This window comes from Microchirus variegatus (assembly GCF_963457635.1).
Source record: "Microchirus variegatus genome assembly, chromosome: 21".
NCBI lineage: Eukaryota > Metazoa > Chordata > Actinopteri > Pleuronectiformes > Soleidae > Microchirus > Microchirus variegatus.
In genome coordinates this window covers 16,756,789-16,774,650 of record NC_139822.1, presented here as the reverse complement: position 1 = coordinate 16,774,650, position 17,862 = coordinate 16,756,789, and the positions used below count along the sequence as shown (strand labels likewise).

The 17,862-nt window shown below is 45.4% G+C and overlaps 2 protein-coding genes across 2 annotated transcripts in view; one reads left to right on the top strand and one right to left on the bottom strand.

The window, feature by feature from the left end:
• The window catches only part of fsip1 (fibrous sheath interacting protein 1), a gene marked incomplete at both ends in the record, with an annotated part of 31,652 nt that extends 29,754 nt beyond the window's left edge, over positions 1 to 1,898 (top strand). The window contains one exon of the mRNA XM_083908060.1: positions 1,806 to 1,898. Within this exon, the coding sequence (XP_083764186.1) occupies positions 1,806 to 1,898 (93 nt within the window). The remainder of the gene's footprint in view (positions 1 to 1,805) is intronic.
• A 3,026-nt stretch (positions 1,899 to 4,924) lies between these two features.
• Positions 4,925 to 14,123, bottom strand: LOC310942285 (thrombospondin-1-like). Its single transcript, XM_083907642.1, has 22 exons — positions 13,959 to 14,123; positions 13,771 to 13,861; positions 12,903 to 13,462; positions 12,716 to 12,794; positions 12,523 to 12,612; positions 12,316 to 12,425; positions 11,834 to 11,959; positions 11,417 to 11,513; positions 11,161 to 11,331; positions 10,887 to 11,063; positions 10,041 to 10,214; positions 9,660 to 9,940; positions 9,345 to 9,563; positions 9,131 to 9,238; positions 8,549 to 8,708; positions 8,293 to 8,411; positions 7,930 to 8,164; positions 7,605 to 7,832; positions 7,212 to 7,483; positions 7,020 to 7,117; positions 6,386 to 6,525; positions 4,925 to 6,286 (listed from the first exon to the last, which is right to left on the bottom strand). The coding sequence occupies exons 2-22, from the start codon at positions 13,832 to 13,834 to the stop codon at positions 6,279 to 6,281; spliced, it is 3,516 nt and encodes a 1,171-aa protein (XP_083763768.1). The 5' UTR covers positions 13,835 to 13,861; positions 13,959 to 14,123; the 3' UTR covers positions 4,925 to 6,278.
• Positions 14,124 to 17,862: the final 3,739 nt, after the last annotated feature.

Below are 17,862 nucleotides of genomic sequence, written 5' to 3'. Positions count from 1 at the left end.
CGAAGCAGTCGCCAAGACGCAAATCACCGCCGTTATTAGGTAATGACATTTATTCCAGCTCTGAAACCCCCCCCCCCCTCCCCTATCTTCATAACTGAGTTTTAAGAAGGCTGGCTTCCATCTTTTCCTCACATGCCGTCCCAGAGGTCTGCCTGTGAGTAAGAAAAACAAAAGTTATATCCAACTGGAAGTGTTTTTTTCCCAGGCAGCTTCCAACTAGGCACAGGGGGACAAACGGCAATTTTGGTTCACGATTATGAACTGCCACTGTTATCGCAGGTCATGTGTGGATTTGTCCAGACTGATATTTCAGGCCAGCAAAGGATATTTGTGACGGGAATAAATCTAGATGGGGTGGTTAAAAAAAAAAGATATCAGTTGAGATGAACAGTATTCTTTCATTAAACATAGTTAATCGTCAACAGATTATCCTGGATTGAGAGACGGATTGTTATGGCTGGAGTAGTGCGTCGCTGGTTGAGCAGTAAATCACTGGATTGGGGAAGATAAGACGAACATAAGAAAATGACTTGAGGAATAGAAGATGAGAACCTGACCTTGGTGCAGTAGAATGGAGGGATGAGCCAGATTTTCCCTATCCATCTTGACTAGTACAGCAGTTCTTCTAGCCCGTGGGGTTCCCCAAGGCTCCATTTTGGGCCCGCTATTATGTTGCATTAGGGCTCCGTCTTTAACAAATATGTTTCGTTGATGATGTGCAAATATTTCCGCCCTTAACGTCAAACATAGGCTAACATTACAACCTTTTAATCGCAACAAAAACTGAAATATGACCTTTTAAAACGGCCTCTACGGTGTCCTTCGTCCACCTCTTTTAGTCGCCCATCAGTTGGCAGAAACATAGTTTTTAAAAGTAGTTAATCGTCAACAGATTATCCTGGATTGAGAGACGGATTGTTACGGCTGGAGTAGTGCGTCGCTGGTGGAGCAGTAAATCACTGGATTGGGGGAAGTGAGTGGCAGGCAATGAACAACAGAAAAGAAGGAGGGAGCTAGACATGGCGGACAAAAGAGTAGCCAACCACTGTGTTCACATCGTGCAACTCGGGATTTTGGACATCCAAAAATGACTTGAGGAATAGAAGATGAGAACCTGACCATGGTGCAGTAGAATGGAGGGATGAGCCAGATTTTCCCTATCCATCTTGACTAGTACAGCAGTGCTTCTAGCCCGTGGGGTTCCCCAAGGCTCCATGTTGGGCCCGCTATTATGTCGCATTAGGGCTCCGTCTTTAACAAATACGTTTCGTTTCACAGTTTCGCTGACGATGTGCAAACATTTCCGCCCTTAACGTCAAACAAAGGCTACCATTACAACCTTTTAATCGCAACAAAAACTGAAATATGACCTTTTTAAACGGCATCTACGGTGTCCTTCGTCCACCTCTTTTAGTCGCCCATCAGTTGAGATGAGCAGTATTCTTTCATTTGTTCAGGTCCCACAATGCAAAAAACACACAAGGTCATTGGGTAGAAACGGTTTTAAACATAGTTAATCGTCAACAGATCAGATCCTGGATTGAGCAGTGCTTCTAGCCCGTGGGGTTCCCCAAGGCTCCATTTTGGGCCCGCTATTATGTTGCATTAGGGCTCCGTCTTTAACAAATATGTTTTGTTTCACTGTTTCGCTGATGATGTGCAAATCTTTCATACAACAAAAGCTACAAATACAACCTTTTAATCACAACAAAAACTAAAATATGACCTTTTAAAAATAGCATCAACAGTCGCCCCTTATGTGTCTGAAAAGAATAAGTATTTGCATTTTTCATGTCTTTTCACAGAATGAGTCTTCAGACCTGACGGAGGAGCAGTTGCTTCGGCTGCTGGACGAGTGTGAGCTGACCGAGTTGGAGCGAGGACCACGTGACCCTTAAAACAAAGACACAATGGCTGCAGCCATGTGCTTTCACTATTATCATCAGGCAACGTGTGGTTCTCTTTGGAGAGAAAATTGGATCAATACACATTTCACCACACCATCGAGTCGTTTGATTTACTCGTACATAATTGGCCTATCTTGCGCTCGGTAACATTAAATGTCATCGCTGGAAAATTTGTAGCTCTAACTTTTGGTTAAGATCACAATCGTTATCTTCGGCCAACTAATGTTTTCAATACACAGATGGATTCAGTCCCACTGTTTTTAACGATTTGTCGATTTCTCAATACGAAGAAAAAGGAGACGCAGTCGCTGGATTCAATCGAACGTCTTAGATGAGGACAGAAAATTGCCTGTCGTTAAATCTAACAACCGGGGTCTATGTGGCCGCAGAATGTTCTACGACACGCAGAAGAATTAGCCGGCAGCTTTGTGTCAGCGGAGTGAGGTCTGCACACAAACATGTACTCAAAAATCAGCCTTCTTCTTCTTCCATGAAATACGGCCTCGTGTGTTCGCACCACGCGGTCACACATGCGAGCGCGGTTGTGAACGAAAAGCAGAGGGACGGCGCATGCTTCACAGAAGATGGATAAGTCAGACCCCCATTCGCTTTCAAAAACATTCCTGCCATTCCTGCCTCTGTAGGTGATCGGCCTCACGGTGGACCAGATTAGAAGGACTCTCCTGAAACCGGAGCCTGTGTGACCCTTGTTTGAGCTTGAGGAAGTTCCCTGCCAAAAGATTTGCTATTTTTCCAGAATGAGTTTGTCTTGGAGATTTGTGGAAGCTGTTGACACAATCCCCATTTTGCTCCTACTTGCCCAGTGTGAGTTACTGACATGCACTTGGTTGACCTCAGCCCCAGAAGTGCTGCCTATTGGCACTGGGACACCTATGGACCCATTCACCTCAAGCCTTTTAAGTGTCCGTCACTCTGGCAAGGGCTGCGACTGGTCCTCAGGACAGGCCGAGCTAACGCTGCTCTGTGTCGGCCACAGTGGCGCGCACCGAGCGTCCACAGAGGCGGAGCCGGGAAGAATCAGCGTCTTTGTCAACAGCGAGGAAAGAGCTGGAAAAAATGCCTGTACATAGTTTTTCGGACATTGAGACAAAAACTCAATGTTGTTTTAAAGGTGAAGTAAGTAGTTTATAGTGCCATCTAGAGGAGAGGCTGAAATCTACAACAAAGAACTGCTCCTCTGCTCACCCCCTCCCTTCCCTGAGCGCTACGGTGTCCTCAGCCGGTCAAATGTCGTCCCCGTCGTCTTTCTCCGTGTCAGCAGATGAGGTTCGTGAGGCGAGGGAGAGGGCGGAGCTACCGCGGCCGTAGCAGACGAAGCGGAGAGAGAGGAGACGGGACTTCCGCTACAAGTAAAGCGACGCTCGATTTGTTCTCTCGCGTTTGTCCTTACAGGCTCCGGTAGAAACATGGCGTCGTGGCAATGCAACCGCGGCCCGAGACCATGTTATTTTACATGACTTTTTGAACCTCTACGAAAATGAAACAAAGAATATTATACAGCAACTAGACAATGCAGGAGCACATAATATGTATACAAAAGTGGATTTTGTGTTATATAAACCCATAAATACTACACAGTGTCCCTTTAAAGGCGCCATATGTAAGAATGTGGCCAAAAACAGTTACTACATTCAAATTCAAAACACTGAGGTCTTAGGTTTTAGGTTTAGGTTTCGTTTTCTGACGTAACTGGCAACCCGTGGTTGCTCGGCAGCTGAGACTCTACTGACTGAAATGATTGGTAGATGGCGGTAGGTGGCGCCACATGCCAAAAACAGGATTTCAAAACATAAACATGATTTGCAGTCTGCAAAATATTTGTTTTAATGCAAATATTTTGTCTGTACTGTTGTTGTTGGTGAGTTCAGTTTGTTATATGAACATTATTCCTGAGTCTCTGTGACATATTAGGAGGATTTTATGGCCAGTTGCTTTAGATTTATTACATAATGCACCTTTAAAGAGCACATGATTGCACTGCATGTATTGTATGTTGTCATAAATTGACCATGATATGGATGTGGACTCAAAAGCTCGACCGGACAACAACTTTCACTGGTCTTGAACAAAAACAGGTTTTCCAAAGGCAACAAATACAAAAATACAGGCGAGGACGCTCATACAGGTCGACGGACAACACCAACTGGCAACAGACGCAGGAAACACAGGCTAAATATACAGGTGCAGGGGTAACGATGAACAGGTGAAACACATCAGGTAAATCACAGAGGCGGGAAAACTCCACAGGAAGCAGACACTGGAATGAGAGGTCATTATTTCAAAATAAAACAGGAAACAGAACTGCTCAGGAGCATATTTTTTACATGTGGCCAAATAGCATCAATTCAGATGAAATGAGATTAAAAATGTCCATTTTAAAAACACAACCTCTGCGATTGATTTTCAGGAGGACGTACACACCCACTCATCTGGGGGGTAATGGAAACACAGTGAGCTCAGTGTGGTAAGAATGAGGTCATTTCTAATGTAAAGAGACCGGCGGGGCGTACCAAGACCTCGCTGGTGCCTTAGATTACAGCTCTTTGCAGCTCGGGGGGGGAAGATCTAAATTGGCAGTGTGGATTATTCCTGCAGATGACATACTGGTGCTGGATCCTACAGCACAATGGACAAAGAGGCGGTGGATATCTCAGACGTTTTTTTACGAATAAAGTGTCATTTTTCCAACCCGCACCACGTGTGTTGTCTTTTAAAGGTGTAACGCGACGCCGCCTGTGTAATCAGATCAGTGTGGATGTGCCGTTTAAGTGGGTTATACTTCATGTTGAGTTTTCCTGCCGCCGACTCCGGAGGATACTCCCTTTTCTCGGAGACTCGTCTAATGGATTCCAGTCGCCTGACAAAAGCTTCTGCTCCTCTTTGCTTTTCTTGGGCGAAGACCTCGATCAAAGTGAATCGAGCTGATTATTTAACCGTTTGTTTGCCCCCCCGACAAAGAAAAGAATTCACTTAAAAAACTCACTTTTTTTTCCTGAAGTATTTATTGTTCTTTTGACATTACAAAATAACAGGTAGGAGTATAAACAGCACTTTAAAACAAAGTTTATAGAAAAGCTTCACTAATAATAATAATAATAATAAAAAAAAAAAGACAAAGACAAAATAACAAAGACATCCTCATGTCAGTGTGCAAATAAGTTTATACAGACAGAAACGCTTCCATATGAGGCCACGCTTCGAGATAAATTATTTAAATAGCATATATCTACACAAACGAAATAACCTCGACAATCGAAAACAGACACAATAATTTATCAAAAATGCACAAGAAAATACATATAATAGCACATAATAGTCAAGACGACATTTCTTTAGTCCTTTACGTTGCTGTTTGGGCTTCTTTTGCTACAAAAATATCTTATATACAGCATATAAATGATACCGAAGCCAACCAATTTACACTCTGTTGCTTTAGAAAAGTGATCCTTGTGTATTGCTGGAACTCAATACAAAAAGAACTCATGAGGTAATATTTGTACACGAAGGGGTTTTTCATTTGATTTTCCCTTGGTCAGAGTTGAACACGCAAGCTCAGGCACGTAGATAGACAAACACATAGTGATACCTATCCGTCTCTATTGGGTCCCATGTATATGTGATGATACGCTGATTTCAGGTCACGGAAGTATGAATTAAAAGCCTCTATTGTGTAAATGCAAACAGCAAAAAAGTTAGGATATAGACTGGCCCGCTCTGTTTTAACGTCCCTCGACACTTACAGTAAAAAAATGTAAAGATATGTACTGTAACGTGTGTGATCAGTGATCCCTGTGCTTTCCTCATTTCCTTTTAGTGCTCGTTCCTGAGAGGATGAATCTATTTTTTGGGGGGGGGGGGTCGGATCCTTTTAAACGATTGTGGCCACACATACAGAAAACGCACAAAAACACCATTCACTCTCTGATAGCAACAGTTCCGTCCATACTGTCCACGGTTCCCTCAACGTTTCCTTCAAGGGGGCGTATTCACCCTGACCTAAGAAAGTCTCTCTCATTGCTTTCTTCATTCTGAAACAAGTGACTTTTGAGTCCACAGCAGATGTACATTAATCCTCAAAAACAAAACAACACAACACTCTTTGGTTCCCTCATCCGTAGAGGAACACCACCAACCAAACAGTTCAGGTGTGCAAAACAATAAAAAATGGTGGTTCCTCATCAGTCATCATGGAACTTTGGTTTGTCCTGAGGTCATTTTTTTTACCTCGCTCGCTTGTCCGTCGTTCCTCCCATGTGCATTTCTCAAAAAGTCAAAGATATTTTGATCCAGGTCTCATATTATATGTTCATACTGACTGATACATTCTTCTAGAAGGCTCCGCGGGTCCGTTTATGTATCTGGAAAAGATCGACGACAACGATTCAAAGTTACTAACAAAGTCCAATATTGTACTTTTTTAAAATAAATCAAACAGTCAATTGTGTGCGTGCGCTTACCTCTGCATTCATATTTGAGGTCCGAAAAGTAAACCATCTCCTGAGAGAAGACGTACAAGCCTAGTCGTCCGCCGGCGTAAGTCTTGTCGTAGATGCTTCCAGAATCCGCCATGATTCTTTTGCCTTCGTACATGACCACTCTGGAATCACCAAAGGCAAAACGTGAGTTTGATTCCATTCCGAATGAAGTGTGCGAGTGGGTCACGAGGATTTCCCTAGGACCGTATCTATGATCCCCGGGTCCTATGTTCCCCCGGGTCCTATGTTCCCCGCCGTTCACCCAAAAGGACCCAGGGAACATAGGACCCTATCCCTTACCCTAACCCTTACCCTTACCCTAACCCTAACCCTAACCATTACCCTAACTCTCAAACCTAACCCTAACCCTAACCATTACCCTAACCCTTACCCTTACCCTAACCCTAACCATTACCCTAACTCTCAAACCTAAACCTGACCCTAACCCCAACCCGAACCCCAACCCTTACCCTTACCCTAACCCTAACCCTAACCCTTTACCCTGGAGCTCCACACCCAGGCTTCCACAAAGTGGGGAACATAGGACCCTTTTTTAAAAAAAAGGTCCTATGCTCCCCGATGGGGGGAACAAAGGTACGACCCCATTTCAGCTCACCTGATGAGTCCAGTCTTGGGTCTGTGGGTCAAGTGCCACCTGTAGGCGGTGAAGTCCTTCCATCCAATGTTCTTGGGGTCGTGCCACAGAGTGCGTACCTGGAAAAACAAATCTAAAGTTAGTAACTGCTTCAGTTTCAGTAGCACCTTGACCCTAAATATATAAAAAAAACCAGACTAAGTTAGTTCTCACCTGTCCTGGGGTGTCTCCGGTGTGCCACAGGGCATTCCTCAGGTGCTCGCCAGGGCCGGTGGTGGAGTTCACCACTTTGATCGACAGGCCAGAGTAGCCCTGAGCTCTCGTGGGCGTGTGCGACCAGTACGTCTGCGTGACTTGTTTCCACATGACCGTGTAGAAGCGGCCGCTCGATTGGTAACCGAACACGAACCCGGCGTAATCGTCGTCTCTGTCCGTGTTTATGAAGAAGGTTCCGCTGAAATCGACGGCGCTGAACTCATCGTAACCTGCGATAAACGACGGGGGAAAGGTTAAGAACCGGGTTGCGCTGCTAGTTGTTGTGTCTTCGTATAATGTGTTGTGTGTCTGTCTGTGGGTTAGGGTTAGGGTTAGGGTGTTTTTTCGTACCAACAGCGATGCCAGGATCACAGTTGACGGTCTGCACCAACTCCTTGCCCTGATGCCGGACCACCCAGTTGGGGTCAATCTGGGAGGTGCCCTTGGGGTCCAGAGGAACCATCTGGAATCTGCGGAAGTCGGTTTCACTGATGGCAAAGTTCTCAGGACACACGTCATCGATGTCCAGAATACTGTCTTGGTCAAAATCATCTTTGCACGCATCGCCGCGGCCATTACCTGAGAAAAAAAAAATAAAAAATATAAATAGACTTTAGAATATACAAAGAAAGGAGACGTCCAATGATCCTGACTCAACATCGGAAGCCTGACTCACCGTTAGAGTCCAGTTGATCGGGGTTAAAAGCCAGTCGACAGTTGTCTTTTTCATCTGGTATACCGTCGTTATCGTCGTCGTGGTCGCAGGCGTCGCCCTTGCCATCTTTGTCGTGGTCGACCTGGTTGGCGTTGGGGATGTAGGGACAGTTGTCCAGGTTGTTCTGGTGGCCGTCCTCGTCGATGTCCTGGTTGCTGTCGCACTTGTCTCCCACGAGGTCTGAGTCGGTGTCGATCTGCGGGAGAACGGAGTCCGTTTTTTTTATACGAGTCTTCTTGTTATTACAGTTTAGCATGCGTTGTAAAGTTTTTCTTTAAATCTGTCCATTTCGAGTTTTACTGATTCATGAACGTCTGATGTTACCTGGTCGGGGTTGTGCTCCAGTGGACAGTTGTCACAGTGGTCTCCAACACCGTCTCTATCAGTGTCTCTCTGGTCCACGTTGTAAACGTAAGGGCAATTGTCGTTTTCATTCAGAATGCCTGTTGAGTCAAACACGGTTTAGTTTATTAGTTTAGTCGACAGGGAGCCGTGTACAGAACCAGGGTCTATAGCCTAGCTATCTAATAGCTAATTTGCATCTTTAGCCTTTAGGACAGTATTGTGCGAGGTCTCTTACCGTCGCCGTCAATGTCCACAGCACAGGCGTCGCCCTCGCCGTTATTGTCAGTGTCGGTTTGGTCGGTGTTAGCCTCGAACACACAGTTGTCACAGCTGTCCCCGACATCGTCCCTGTCTGCGTCGTACTGCCCTGGGTTGTACAGTCTTGGGCAGTTGTCCTGAATTCACCAAAGAAGAAGAATATCATTTTTATTTCTAAAAAGGGGTCAAAGAAATTATACGTACAGGAGGTAAAACGTTGCTTTTCAGAGGCTTGTTTTTCTTTCTTTCACTGGAATGTGATATTCCACTGCATGAGAGCTGGTCATTTTTACCGCAAGGTTTTTCTTGCCCAACTTTCCGAATCCACACTTAGAAACACGAGGCACGGAGCCACCTCATCCTCCAAGTCCAATTATATTAAACTGTTCCTATGCTGTTAGGTTTCCACTTTAGCTGCCTGTTGAAAGCACACACTCTCACACGCTGGAGACTTTGCATTCCTGCTGCCCAGAGGAAGGACGGCTGCAGCTGATTGCTATGTCTGCTCTCTGAGGGAAAGCACACTTTGTTGCTATATAAAACTGCAGCAATGACTCACCCTATCATCGGGAATCCCATCATTGTCATCATCGTGGTCACATTCATCACCCAGGCCGTCTTTGTCGTGATCTTCCTGACCAGAGTTGGGAAGGTTGGGGCAGTTATCCTATGAAGGAACAAAGGCGATGGTTAAGGAGGCAATCATCACAATAACAGAGTGCAGGTGGATAATAATGGTCTTCTGTGTTTCTATCCTTGTGGGGTCTGGCTACCTTCTTGCAGTGGTAGGTGGCGTTCTCCACACAGAACAGGTTAGTGTTGGGCCATCCGTCCAGGTCAGTGTCTTCTCCACAAATGCGACCATTGCCCGCGTAGCCCGGCTTGCACTGACAGCGGTACATAGACTCGGAATAGACGCCCAAGTAAATGCAGTTTGCGTTCTTGTTGCAGTCATGGCTACCGTCCTGGCAGGGGTTACGAGGTTTGCAAACCTGAAGGGAAATTGCAGAGTATTAAAAAAAAAAAAGATGCAAGGAGACGGACAGACCAGCCTTGAAGCTTAGAACACAACAAGTAAGGAGGCACACCTGTTTTTTAGCAGTCGCCTGTTCCACTCCTCTACCAAAGGGCTGAGGGCCGGAGAAACGTTCGGGGCAAGGCATGCAGTTGTAGCCTGGCTCGGTGTTCTCGCAGCGATGGACTCCGTTGTGACTATGGCAAGCATCGGGCACCTCTTTGCACTCGTCGATGTCCTTGCAGATGACGCCGTTCCCGCGATACCCGAGCGGACACTTGCCGCACTTGAAGGAGCCGTCGGGGAAGCTCGCGCACCTCGCGCCAGGGAAGCACGGGTTGGACAGACAACCGTCTGTAAGGAAAGAATTCGTTAATTACCCATCATTATACCAGTCATTACCTGTTGTGAAAGAAGAAGAAGAATTTTTTAAATTCCTATGAGGCTTACTTACCAATAGGACAGCTCTGTTTGTTGCACAATTGAGACGCGGCGGCGTCACCGACACAATCTTTTCCACCATATTTGGGGACTGGATTAGAGCAGAGACGTTTGCGGGTTTGGAATCCTCCTCCACAGGTAACACTGCAGATGTCCCATGGTGACCAAGGTCCCCAACCTCCATTGACTAAAAAAAAAATCAATAAAAACACTTTTATTTGCCTGCTTGAGTGCCGTCAATCGTGAATTCCCCTCGTTGAAGGAAGTGGTATTGGGACATCACTACATGCAAATTAATTAGCGTAGTGAACGTAACGAACGTGCTAACCGACGTCACATGTTGACAATTCTACCGGTTGGCGCGTGCTACTATTTTCATTCAGGAAAAATGCCGGATCAGCTGTTTGTTTTTCTCCGTCAACGCCGTCCTCGTAAACGCTACATCTACCCAGCTCGGCGGGTAGCCCCTCGCTAGCTAGTTAGCTAGCTGCTTTCATAAATCGTCACTTATGTTCTGACATTAGTGTTCAAACGCTCAACGCTCCTTTGGATGTATATCAAAGCAACATGTTCCAACACAATTCGACATTGTAACGTGCTTATTTGCGAAAGTATATTACAACGAAAGTTCCTTGGTAGATGTGGCCGCCATCTTGATTTCGCCAATCTGAATTTGCAAAGCATCGTGGGCAGTTTCATCTTCCACTTCTTTTTAAGCCCGCATCAGAGCTCAGAGGGTTGATTATAAGGGCAAAATCGCATTTCCCCTTGCTCCAACCGACACGTGAACGCGCAAAATGTAGGGTTAGGGTAAAAATGTAGGGTTAGGGGAGGTATTGGAACAGGGCCTTAAACTTACTAGGACAAGGCGACTTTTGACAGATCTCGGTTTGACGTCCTTCTCCCTCGCAGTCCTTGCCGCCCATCTGGGGCGTGGGGGAGTTGCAGAGGCGGATCCGCGTGATGACGCCCTCGCCGCAGGTCACGGAGCACGAAGACCAGGGCGACCAGTGGCTCCAGCCGCCGTCCTGTTTGACTGTGAGCAACACGCACACAACAATCGATTCGTTATCATGCCGGAGAATATTCACAAGCACGATGGTTTTTGGTGAAGAAATGACTGGGTGACTTACAGCGTTTGTCACATTCCTGGGGGTAGCAGTCACGGGTCTGGACAGAGGTGCCCTCACAGTTGCTGTTGATGCGGTCGCAGGAGCGTCCGCGCTGCTGGATGCCACGGCCACAAGTCACAGAACAATGGGTCCATTCAGACCAGGGAGACCATCCGTCCTCAGCAATTTGTGCTATAAAGGAGGGATTTGAAGACTTTAGATTTTAGGGATCCTTACTCTGAAATGTGAAAGTCTGGTTTTGAAAGACCAAGCTCACCTGTTCCGCAGCGTGGACAGCACTCGCCGTCGGGCACTGTGGCGTTAGCGCATGGGATCAGAGGGCAGGAGATTTTGCGACATATGGTAGCAGCGTTCTGGAAAAAAGGAATAAAATAAATAGTGAGAAATGACTGCTGGTACATTTCCAAGCCTATCTTCTGTGTTGAAAACATAATCCTCTCCGACACCTGACTAATTACACCTTTTACTGCATGTTACAGTAGAATAAAGGACTTTGTTGATAGTTGATGAAGAAGTGCTGTCAGCTAGAGTGATTATAAAGGGAGGGTAACTAACATAAAACATCATTATCACATCATTACAACAGGGATACAGGACACAAAACTAACGTCTGTCCTCAGCTGATTCCTGGCTCGGCTCACGGCCGCATTCCAACAGGTGCGATGGCACTCACCTGGCAGGTGCACTCGGTGCAGCCGTCCACGGTCCACTCGTCTTTGTCCGTGTACACCATGCCATTGTGGTAGCAAATTCCGCTGTGCATTTTCAATTCGTTCTTCAGCGGCGAGATTTCCATCGACTGAGAGAGGGAGAAGGAGAGAAGGGGGGGGGGGTTTGCTTAGAAACCGAAAAGGACGGAAAAATTCTACTTTGCCAAGGTTCCAGCGCGAATGAATCACCGACCGAGACTGTGATTAAGACATCGCTCGAGTCTAGTGAAGCAGTGCAAACGCTAAACCGGCCGCCAAACATATTTGTGTATTCACATGGGTCTAATTAAGGACTTGGCCGTTACGGTGACAAGTGGCCGCGCAATGGGAAACGCATAGACGAGAGGCAGGGGTAAAAAGATGCAGTGAAGAGGGGAAAAAGTGGATGATGATGATGATGATGACGGGGAGCAGGGCCCCGATCGCCCCAGTCAAAAAAGCTTACCACTTTGTGGAGCTCTTTGGACAGCTGGTTAACGACTACGCCGAGTCCCCGGAGCTCCTTGAACATGCTGGCGATGTCCTCGCAGGAGAAACCACAGACGGACTGCACGTCTGAATGACACGAAAAAGACAGGACGATCTATTAAATCACACACACGACTCTTACGGGTTTACAGCCGAGCAGTGGATCGTGTGTGAGAGATCTCACCTTTGGCTTTGTGGTCATTGTAATTGGACCTAATGGCAGGACTGGAGCCGTTGACTGGGTTGTCCAGGGTCATGACGTCAGTTAGCATAGCTGCAGGTGGGACAGAGGAGGTAAGGCAATTTAATTTTTTAGTCTATTTGCATCCTCATAAGCCAACAGATCTGTGATCCAGTCAGTTTTCTTCTAAACTTACCTCCATTCTGGCAACCCTTATTTCTTAGTATGGCATCCAGAGTGGTCCCGAACACAAAGCGCACATTCTGGAGGACGCCCTATCGGAAGATAACATAGAGATAGAGATTGGCCATCGTCAAACTATTAAACTGTCACCTCTTTGTATCTTCCTTACACAACATTTCGTCAGTTTCTCAGGATCTTACCATAAACCTGTCCCTCACAGCTCCCTTCCCGATCCGGAGGCTGGCAATGTCTGCCACGTCCTGGGTCAGCACCTTGTGGATGGGCACGTCCATCTCCTCCGTGTTCACCTCCTCGCAGCCGACGAAAAGCTGCGCCTGGTCGTCCTGAACAAACAGCGTGATGTTCTTCCAGTGCCCGGTGGCCAAGTTGGCGTCCTCGATGGACACGACCTGCTGCTGCGTCGCGGTGGAGTAGACCACGTCCAGGGTGTTCGCCTTGCCGTTGGAAATGATCTCGAAAACGGGTCCGGAGCCGTCGTTCTTCTCCACCGTCAAGAGGGTGTTTCGGGTCTTCCTCGACTGCTTCAGGTTGACCAAGAGGATGAAGCCCCTTTCGGCCTGGATGGAGTCGAGAAGGTCCCGGAAGGAGCTGTTGGGGACGGCGGGGATCAGGTCCGCGTTCAGGACCTTGTACGCAGGACTGTACGGATCCGCGCCTCTGACCAAACTCACTCCGTGGTGTCTCTTGTTCACTCGCGCCAGATCAAACAGGTCATACACACTGTTATCATCTCGACTCTCTGCGGTCAGAGGAAAAAAGAAGACACCGGTCATTTCTCCATGTGTGTAATGACAGTGTTGCGCGAAGACGCAGGAAAACAAAAGGTGAAAAATAAACACAAAACAGCTGCAAAAGTCAGATCGGTGGAACCTGAATGCCACGTAATGTATGGGTATCATGATTTCAAATCAGTCAAAAATGATGTGAATAGGCAGAATTGTCCGTTTTCATCGTCTATAACTGTGCATATCTCAGTGTGTTTGGATTATTTCCCATCTCTAAAAGGCAAAACTCGTTATTATTTTCCACATTTTTCCACGTTCTCACCTGCAAGTCGTGCACCTTCGCACCTCCACACCATCAATAGCAAAAAGATGCCCCACAGCATCATCTTCAAATCTCTTCAAAAAAACGAGCCCTAATGCAACCGGAACATCACAGAGTTAAACACCCGAGCCACACACGAACGTGATAACAATAATTACAGTATTATAAGGAAAAGCAATGAAACCAACCTTTAAAATGAAAACGTTGTATCGAAATAAAAAAAAAGGGGGGAAAAAAATGACCAGGAAAGTCCTCTTGTCAGGTTATTTATCCTTCAGTTCCTCTAGACGCTCATAAGAGTGGAATAAATAGTGGCAAGGACTCCTCTGAGCTCCTCTGAGCTGCTGTGTTTTCTTATTCCTCTGTATTTCACTCAGTCCACTGACTTATCACAGGAGCTCCAGCGCTATTTAAACACTATGAGGACATTCCTGAGCCTCCGTCCGGACCAATGGGGAGGCAGCAGGGGAGAGAGAACGGGGGGACGGACTTTGGTTTCTTACCTCACAGCCAGTCACAGGAATATCCAAGACGCACACACACACACACACAGAGAGAGAGAGTGTGTGTGTGTGTGTGTGTGTGTGTGTGTGTGTGTGGGGGGGGGTTATGCATTCCTGAGTTGAATTTCCATCACCGGGAAAGTATTTCATACACGCACCACAGCCAAGATGTGGTCGTTTCCGGTCGTATTAAAAGTTGAAGTGTTCGTCGCATGGTCCTAATTTCATTTGACTGTCAATTGTTAAAAAAAAAAAAATATATATATATATATATATATATATATATATATGTGGTTTTTTTTTCTTCCTTTTTATGTGACATAAGTAGGGCAATTAGTTCAGTAGGCTAGTAATAATAATAATAATAATAATAATCACAGAGCCATAAAACACTTGATTATATATAAATACCACACCTCGCAGTGAGGTAACAAGTCCAACTTATATATACAGATATGTATTTATTTATTTATTTGTACGAAAGACTGCAGGCTGATTCACGGTTGAACTTCTCCTCCTGCTGTTACTAGTCTGTCCACCAGGGGATTCATTGAGTCAGGAATCAAATCCTATTATCCTAGGTGACAGGGGGACACCACTTTATACATGTATTTGTATATATGTATATGTATATGTATAAATATATATGTATGTATATATATATACATAAACATAAACATACATATATGTATATATGTATAAATATATACATATATGTCGATATGTGTATATATAAATGTATATACATATTCATATATATAAATATATACATATATATATGTATGTATATATACACACATATATATACATACATATATATACATATGTGTATATACATACATACATATATGTTTATATGTATGTATGTATGTTTATATGTACATATATATACATATGTGTATATGTATACATACATACATATGTGTATATATATGTGTGTTAATTTGTGGGGTATATACAGATATACATATATATTGAGTCATACAATAAAATGAAAATATATGAAGATGGTGTTTGATTAAAGAACTGTAATAACTATGACATAATATTAATACTTAATAATAATAATTAATACTGCATTATGTGTAGAATGGTGGAAGAAGTACTCCTAGATCGTATCAGCACTAGCATTTCAGATTAAAGTACTCGACTACTCATGAGTACAAAGTGTTATCAAAAAGTACATTAAAAGTACAAATAGAATATGTCTTGATAATATAATAATAATAAGTAGATATTATGGTAATACCAGGTTTGTAATTTTGGAAATAACATGTTTAATGACATTTACCCAAATTCCTTCCAAATGATGACGGAGAAGAAGAAGTTTGTTGTTTTTTAACCAATTATCTTGTTTTTTCTGCCTAAGACGCAGGGAAGTTGTTGTTTTTTCCCCCTTTTTTTCACTGAACGACAAACTGAGGCGAGGATACGACTCCTGGAGCCAACATGCAGAGCTGTGGAATCAGGGGGCAAAACTGAGGGGAAACTGAGTGAGAGCATGTGACAGTGATGGAAGTCTTCTGGAAAAAAAAAAAAAAAAATCACGGAGGCGCCGTCATGGTAGACTCTAAAAAAAAAAAAAAAGAGGTCTAAAAATAGGTCAGATGTATGGGCAAGTGATGTGAAGAGACATCTGGATTCGTCTCCAGTCTGTGTATACATATACACGCCACAGTAACACGGCGTCTTTTACGGCGGTTTTCACAAGCCGACAGGAAGTGATGCCAGAGTAAAGACGACGGTCAAAGTTTATGTGGAAACGCTTCTTAAGATCTGTGAAACAAGGGGGTCGAGTGGGAACGCAGAACCCTCTCGGGAGCGATATCTGCAGGATATCCTCGGGCAGGTGTGAGTGGAATCATCTCCGTGGGTGTGACTGTGAGGTCACGGCGTGGGCGGCGTACGTATCTGGCAACCCTGCGATCGGAGGTGAAGAGACTTGACGACGTCGATGGGTGCCAAAAAAAAAAAAAAAGACGTGCAGCAGGAAACAGGCCCATAGATAGCAAGTGTTTACTCTGAGTTTAATCCCCGGGATTTGTTTCCAACCGAGGGAGCTTCCAAAGACATGTCGGGGGGGGGGGGTGTGGGAGTCCCTTTGTGTCTCTGTACGCTGAACTTAGTGGAAAATAATTAACGTGTGTGTTTAGTAGTAACTGTACTGTGTGACTTTTTTTTTTGAGACATAAACAAATGTCAGCTACTTTCAAACCGTTATTACCGAGTCAGTTCACACCGACGGCGTTTACGTCTGTCACCTCCACACAACTGTGTTTTCCCAGCGGGGCTATATTTAGATCCCACGTTGTGCCTGGCTTCAACACACAGGAAGTGGTTTGATTTATGTCCAGGGCACGCTTACGCGCTAATGGCGTTAGCGGCGTCAAAGTTAGCGCACATTAACGCACTGACACGGAAAAAAACGCGAGCAACGTCATGCCGCAGCACCGGAGTGCGGAGTTACGCGCTAATGGCGTTAGCGGCGTCAAAGTAAACGCACATTAATGTCATGCCGCAGCACCGGAGTCCAGGCGGCGTTTGCCAGCTAGCGCCATTAGCTATGTTAGCTCCTTTGGCGCGCCTACAGTCGAACTGGAGCGGTCTGTTCATTAAAAGAAAACAGCAAACAAGCGCTACAAATAACCAGCGTACCTGTGTACTGCGTATGTGTGTGCCTCTGTTTTTAAAGTTTAGCGTCACTTCAGCGACTTATTTCAACAAACCGTGACGTCTTTTTCCCAGTATATTTAGATCCCACGTTGCCTGGCTTATACACACAGGAAGTGGTTTGATTTATGTCCAGGGCACGCTTATGCGCTAATGGCGTTAGCGGCGTCAAAGTTAACGCACATTAACGCACTGACGCGGAAAAAAAAAAACGCGAGCGACGTCATGCTGCAGCACCGGAGTCCAGGCGGTGTTTGCCAGCTAGCGCCGTTAGCTATGTTAGCTCCTTTAGCGCGCCTACAGTCGAACTGGAGCGGTCTGTTTATTAAACGAAAACAGCAAACGAGCGCTACAAATAACCAGCGTACCTGTGTACTGCGTACGTGTGCCTCTGTTTTTAAAGTTTAGCGTCACTTTAGCGACTTATTTCAACAAACCGTGACGTCTTTTTCCCAGTATATTTAGATCCCACGTTGCCTGGCTTATACACACAGGAAGTGGTTTGATTTATGTCCAGGGCACGTTTACGCGCTAATGGCGTTAGCGGCGTCAAAGTTAACGCACATTAACGCACTGACACGGAAAAAAACCGCGAGCGACGTCATGCCGCAGCATCGGAGTCCAGGCGGCGTTTACCAGATAGCGCCGTTAGCTATGTTAGCTCCTTTAGCGCGCCGACAGTCGAACTGGAGCGGTCTGTTTATTAAACGAAAACAGCAAACAAGCGCTACAAATAACCAGCGTACCTGTGTACTGCGTATGTGTGCGTCTGTTTTTAAAGTTTAGCGTCACTTTAGCGACTCATTTTAACAAACCGCGAGTCTCGTAAACATGACGTCACGCACGTCTTTTTTCCAGTATATTTAGATCCCACGTTGCCTGGCTTCCACACACAGGAAGTGGTTTGATTTATGTCAAG